Raw genomic sequence first — 5801 nt, 5'->3', positions numbered from 1 at the left:
TCACGATGCCAACATATACAGTAACTGCCTTAGGCCACACCAATTTAATTTCTTGGTTAACGGATTTTTCTAGAAAAATAATGGAGCGGGCGGGCGAAAAAAAATAAAAACTGGCCTAGGCATCCTATTATGGCCCAAAATAGTACGATATGAGCCATGAAGTCAACACACCAGGCTGGTTCAATTTTTTTTTTATTAAACAATGAATTTTGAACTTTTAATGATGCCACTGCATTGAAAGATGGAATAACTGTAACAACTAGGAAGAAAAGGACTGTGTTCAGGGCAAAATATGAGCATTTTGCAGTTGATTCTGAATTTCCTTTTTTGCAAATCAGAAAAAAATGAAGCGGGCGAATCCGTTAACCAAGAAATTAAATTGGTCTGGCCTTAGCTCTAGTCTGTTGTGCCCTGGGCACGAGAGGGTACAGTGTTTAGATCACGTGACTTCAGGCGTGACGATGTCTGCGCAATGTTTTCATTTTGATGCCGTAATTGGTACACATGAGAGCTACATATGAATAAGATCACATTCAAGAGCGTTTCCCACGCGGCAATATTTTGCCAGGTGTGCGCTTAAGAATTTGAGACATGTCACGAGAAGTGGTTTCCTTTTCATTGGCGTATTTTCTCCTTCTTTAGTAATGTAATGACGCAGTGAGGCAGTATTTACAAGGTTTCTATGACATTCTTTCGGACTTTCCTTTTCCTTTTCCTCCTCTTGTTGGACTATCGTGGTCTGGTTCAAATTAAACTGTAGCTTAAGTGGAGTTCATATTACGTAGATATTACTTCCAGTGTTTAAAAGAAAGAGAACAAGAGTTCCACGATCTCATACCTTCGCCACATGAAGTTAACCCTTGCGGTTGACAAATTATACAATTACAATAATTGATTTTGTAAATAAGAGCCTCATTTGCATGGATTATATCAGTTGATCATATTCTACACCAAATGACAACCTTATCTTAACAAAAAGGCTATTATAGCACTTCCTCATAAATTATGCAAATGAGGTCATGATTTGAATAAATTATATTTATTGATGTTCAACTTCACTTAACTTCCAAATGTGGCAAGTATGAAATTCCCAGCAGTTACAAAATGAAATTATAAAAATTTCCCATTAATTATGCAAATTAGGTCCTCAATTACATAATCTATGTCTTCAGATGTTTTTTTTTCTCGTTCGGATCGCGGGAGGGCCGGGACCGAGGGTGATGCGGAATGTTCCAGGGACTTATCTGGTCAATGTAGGTTTATATCATACCCAGGCCGCGATAACGTTCGATAACGGGTTCCGGACCGGGCCGTACCTTTCAGTACGGCCGAGGCTCCATGGCTTCCATAGAACGATTCGAATGCATTTTGCCCTAACACAACTGCGTGTACCGCATTCGAAAATTTGAATACAGAATCCGGACGTTGGAATTGATGTTGTTGCATTTTAGGGTTTAGTGACACCAACTTTTGGCTCATCTTGCATTGAAAGGTGCGTTTTCTTGGGTGGGTATGACATGAATAAAATACAACACATTCCGCATCACCCTCGGTCCCGGCCCTCCCGCGATCCGACCCGCAGTTAGGCCGATACCTCGGGCGATACGGAATACCCCGTGTTGTATTCTATATATACATTGACCAGATAAGTCCCTGGAACATGTTGGCATGTGACACAGTCATGATCAGAAATTCAGGACTGTTGCATTGCCATATAAACTAAATGACCAATAAAGATTCAGTCTATTGACAAACTAGTATACTGATGATAGACACCGAAATGTCAGCAGTTTTTAATAGGTGAGAAATCTTGGTTGTCACAATGTGTAAAGAAAACTCCTATACTTAACATTTTGTTTTGTACCAACCTGATGAAACTATTTTCGGCAGTATTGCTGATGTCTGTGTGATAGCTTGAAATATAAGCACCGCATTGTTTACTGACAATATGTTTTAAGCATAACTTAAAGCATCTCCCTACAAATTACTAACTTTAAGGTTTCAAAGTCCATATTCACCATACAGAAGATGAACAAATAAATTGCTCACTCTTCAAACAGAAGTGGTCATGTGCTGGAGCGAAGTTAAACTGAAGATGAACTTTGTAGCGGGAGTGGCAGACAAGGACACCATTTCCAGGGGCGGGCTGAAAATGGCAGCTGCTCCAAGTTCTGCCACCGACAGACAAAGAATCCTGGAGGATTTTCTCTCCTGTGGAATCTGCTTTGAGCCCTTCACGAAGCCCAAAGCACTACCCTGTCAGCACACATTCTGTTTGGGGTGTTTAGAGAGCCAACATAAAACATGGTTGGAGGATTGCAGCAGGATGCCACATCAAGAGCAGCAACCATTCAGGTGCTCAATCTGTCAAGAACCTGTGACTTTGACCTCTAAGAGAGTTGCAGGACTTCCTGACAACCATCTTGTGTCCAACCTGTGTGAGGAATTCTCCAAGAAAACTCAGGTGGGAGGACCGAAGAACAGGTGTGGATTTCACCAGACAAAAGAAGTAGATCTGTTCTGCCAGCAGTGTGAGGTGCCAGTTTGTAGTGAGTGTATCGGGGATGGCCACCCTGGGCACAACATCACAGGGGTTAAACAGGCGGCACCACAGATAAAAGCCAACATCAGGACACAGCTCAAGAAGGGACAACAGAAGATGGAAACCTTCTCAACTTTCCTCAAAAACATTCAAGATGTGCAGAAAAGGCTGACAGACAACAAGACACAAGCTCAACAACAGATCAACAGAGCTTTTGAAGAACAGATCCTGAAGTTACAAAAACAGAGGGATGGGCTCTTGGCAATTGTACAAAAGACTCATCAGGACAACATGGCAGCTCTGACAGGACCAAGAGACACTGTGCTGACTCAGCTGGCTGAACTGTCCAGGGTTTGTGAAGATGCAGAAAAGTGTTTGGAGCAAGAAGAAGCAGTCTGGCAATCACAGGACTTAAACGTGGGAGAGAAACTTGCAAAGTTTGAGAACACTCGGATTCCTGAAGTCTGTGAAACTAAACTTTGTTCTTTCGAACCAAAGAAATCTGGTACACTGATAGAGCTGGGTAAGGTAACAACAAAAACCATGTCAAACAAGAGTTCCACGACCTCATACCTTCGTCAAATGAGGTTAACCCTTGCGGTTAACAAATTATACAATTACAATCATTGATTTTGTAAATAAGAGCCTCATTTGCATGGATTATATCAGTTGATCATATTCTACACCCAATGACAACCTTATCTTAACAAAAAGGCTTTTATAGCACTTCCTCATAAGTTATGCAAATGAGGCCATGATTTGAATAAATTATCTTTATTGATGTTCACCTTCATTTAACTTCCAAATGTGGCAAGTATGAAATTCCCAGCAGTTACAAAATGAAACTATAAAAAAATTCCATTAATTATGCAAATTAGGTCCTCAATTACATAATCTATATCTTCAGATGTTTTTTCTCGTTCTCAAGTAGATGTCCCAAGTGTTTCATAGTTCTATTATGGAACAAAGCAGATTTATAGAATTTCCTCATTAATTATGCAAATTAGCTCCTGATTTGCATAATAGTTATTTGATTATGTCAAGCATCACTTCAACTACAAATGTACCTACACACCAAAAATCATGACAATCCGTCAACCGGTTCTTGAGTTATCCTCCTTCGAAAATTTTTCAACAAATGCTCTTGCAGTTCCAGAACAAGCCGCTAGGGAACCCAAACTCATGTCACTTCTTCCCTATCCCAAGAGCTATCTGCCATCCAAAATTCGTGACCCTAGCATGTCCAGATCACGAGATATCAAAACCGGAAGTTCTACTGCAGTACCTAGAAAAGCCGCCAGGGGGCCCAAAATCTAATCATTTCTAGGTCTTATAAAGACCTACCCACATACCAAGTTTCATTTCAATCCATCCACTGCTTCTCGAGTAATCTTGCTAAACCACACACACACACACACACACACACACACACACACACACACACACACACACACAAACACACAAACGCTACTGAAAACATAACCTTCTTGGCGAAGGTAATGATTGCACACGAATACAACAAATGGTTCAAAGCTTACCGAAGCCTGTAACGCATTAATTCATAATGACTATGTTTTCTAAGTCACATATTACCAAAAATAAGTGACCAATCATGTATTGTACCAGTGACTGTTACAATGTATCCTCGATATCTCAGTTACCGTGAGAAGTATATATACAGGTACAGGTACCCTCATTACGTACTACGATTTTCTACATCCACTATCTCCTACACAACAACACATACCTGTCTGGCCATGGCATATCCTGACGACAAACGCCATCGAAAGTTAAGCAAGGGGAACACTTTGGAGCACATAGCTCACATGTACATCTGTATCCGTACTCCACAACCGGTTAACAAGTTATGTGGTCCGGAGACGATTTATAGAGGAACTGGTGCTGTGTTCTGTTCTGTTTTATTCGGAGGTTAGGCTATGATTAAAAGCTGGACTAAAACGCGTTCGGCAACTTCGTCTAACTAGCCTCTACCAGGCTTTGAGAGGCGGCTGAAAAGAGTGGAAACCGGCCAAATAGAGAGACAGCATGCCAAGGGAGTTTGGTTGGCTGGAGAAAAAAGAGCGGCAAAAATGTTCTCTCCAGCCGACCAAACTCCCTCGGCATGCTGTCTCTTTATTTGGCCGATTTCCACTCTTTCCAGCCGCCTTCCGAAGCCTGGTAGAGGCTATCGTCTTAAAGTCTATGGATCAGGAGGATTAATTGCTGTTTCCTCCCTAGTGACTTGCTTTAACAAAAAGGGCTAATCATTTGGAGACCTTACTTAACTCGTAGAGTGTGGGAAAACCTAAATCAGTATGCAGTATAGCCTTATTAAAGAATTCAATAACTCAACATGAACCACGCTATCATGATGCCCCATTTGTATAAATTATGTAAAGATCATTATGTGGATACGAAGGAAGGAATCTTATATTATGAAGAAGAAGAAGAAGAAGAACTTTATTGCACGACAAATGCACATGGTACATTGTATGGCAAACTACATAAAGAGAGTTACAACAGTAAAATAAGTGTGTTGAATAAGACCTAATGTCGAATAAAACCTAACATATGTTGTCTTTGGCAGTGCGTTATCAAATGCCGTCGGCGATTTCTTTTTGTTTCATGAATGACAATGGCAGACATCAGTGCTCTCATGAATACGTATCACTTACAGATAAACCACGTCATCTCAGAGTTTTGCTAAGAATGACTACGCTGGCTTAAAGTTAAAGGCATCCAATGCAGTTTTAACCCGATTTTCAAAGCCAATATTCTAGTCATCTAGCTTACATACTGAGTTGAAACCACACTATCCCAATGTATACTGACCCTCATGGAGCAACAATACCCAAAATTCTGAAGGAAAATGGTTACTTGAAGGACCCTGGGCTGATTTTTAGGGTACCACCCAGAAAATAAAGGACTCATCTTGGGGCTTGTTTCTGCAGTTTTAAATGCCCAGAGTATGAAATACTGATTTAAATGTGCCAATGCTAATGTGTCAATATCACAAAGTTTGCCCTACGCATAATATTTCCAGTTTTGCTGCCCTGAAATTGCATTGGATGCCTTTAAGGGGCTTTCCGAACACTGCCAAACTCTCCCAACCATGGTTAGGAGTAGGTCGGGAGCTAGCAAGGTCGGCTGGTGTTCGGCCAGGTTGGCTACTCACGGTTCGGCTGCGCCAGCCGAATGTTTCAATATGTTTAAAGAATTCGGGTGTTGGTGGGATGTGGTTGGCTGGTGTTCGGAAGTA

General features: G+C 41.1%; 1 protein-coding gene across 1 annotated transcript; it reads left to right on the top strand.

The window, feature by feature from the left end:
• The first annotated feature begins 2152 nt into the window (after positions 1 to 2152).
• On the top strand, positions 2153 to 4793 carry LOC109479737 (tripartite motif-containing protein 3-like). The gene is made up of 2 exons (XM_019781727.1): positions 2153 to 3114; positions 4781 to 4793. The coding sequence occupies exons 1-2, from the start codon at positions 2153 to 2155 to the stop codon at positions 4791 to 4793; spliced, it is 975 nt and encodes a 324-aa protein (XP_019637286.1).
• Positions 4794 to 5801: the final 1008 nt, after the last annotated feature.

This window comes from Branchiostoma belcheri, unplaced genomic scaffold (assembly GCF_001625305.1).
Source record: "Branchiostoma belcheri isolate BF01 breed outbred unplaced genomic scaffold, Haploidv18h27 scaffold5, whole genome shotgun sequence".
Lineage (NCBI taxonomy): Eukaryota > Metazoa > Chordata > Leptocardii > Amphioxiformes > Branchiostomatidae > Branchiostoma > Branchiostoma belcheri.
The sequence above is the reverse complement of the archived record's forward strand: the minus strand, read 5'-3'. Positions and strand labels throughout refer to the sequence as shown.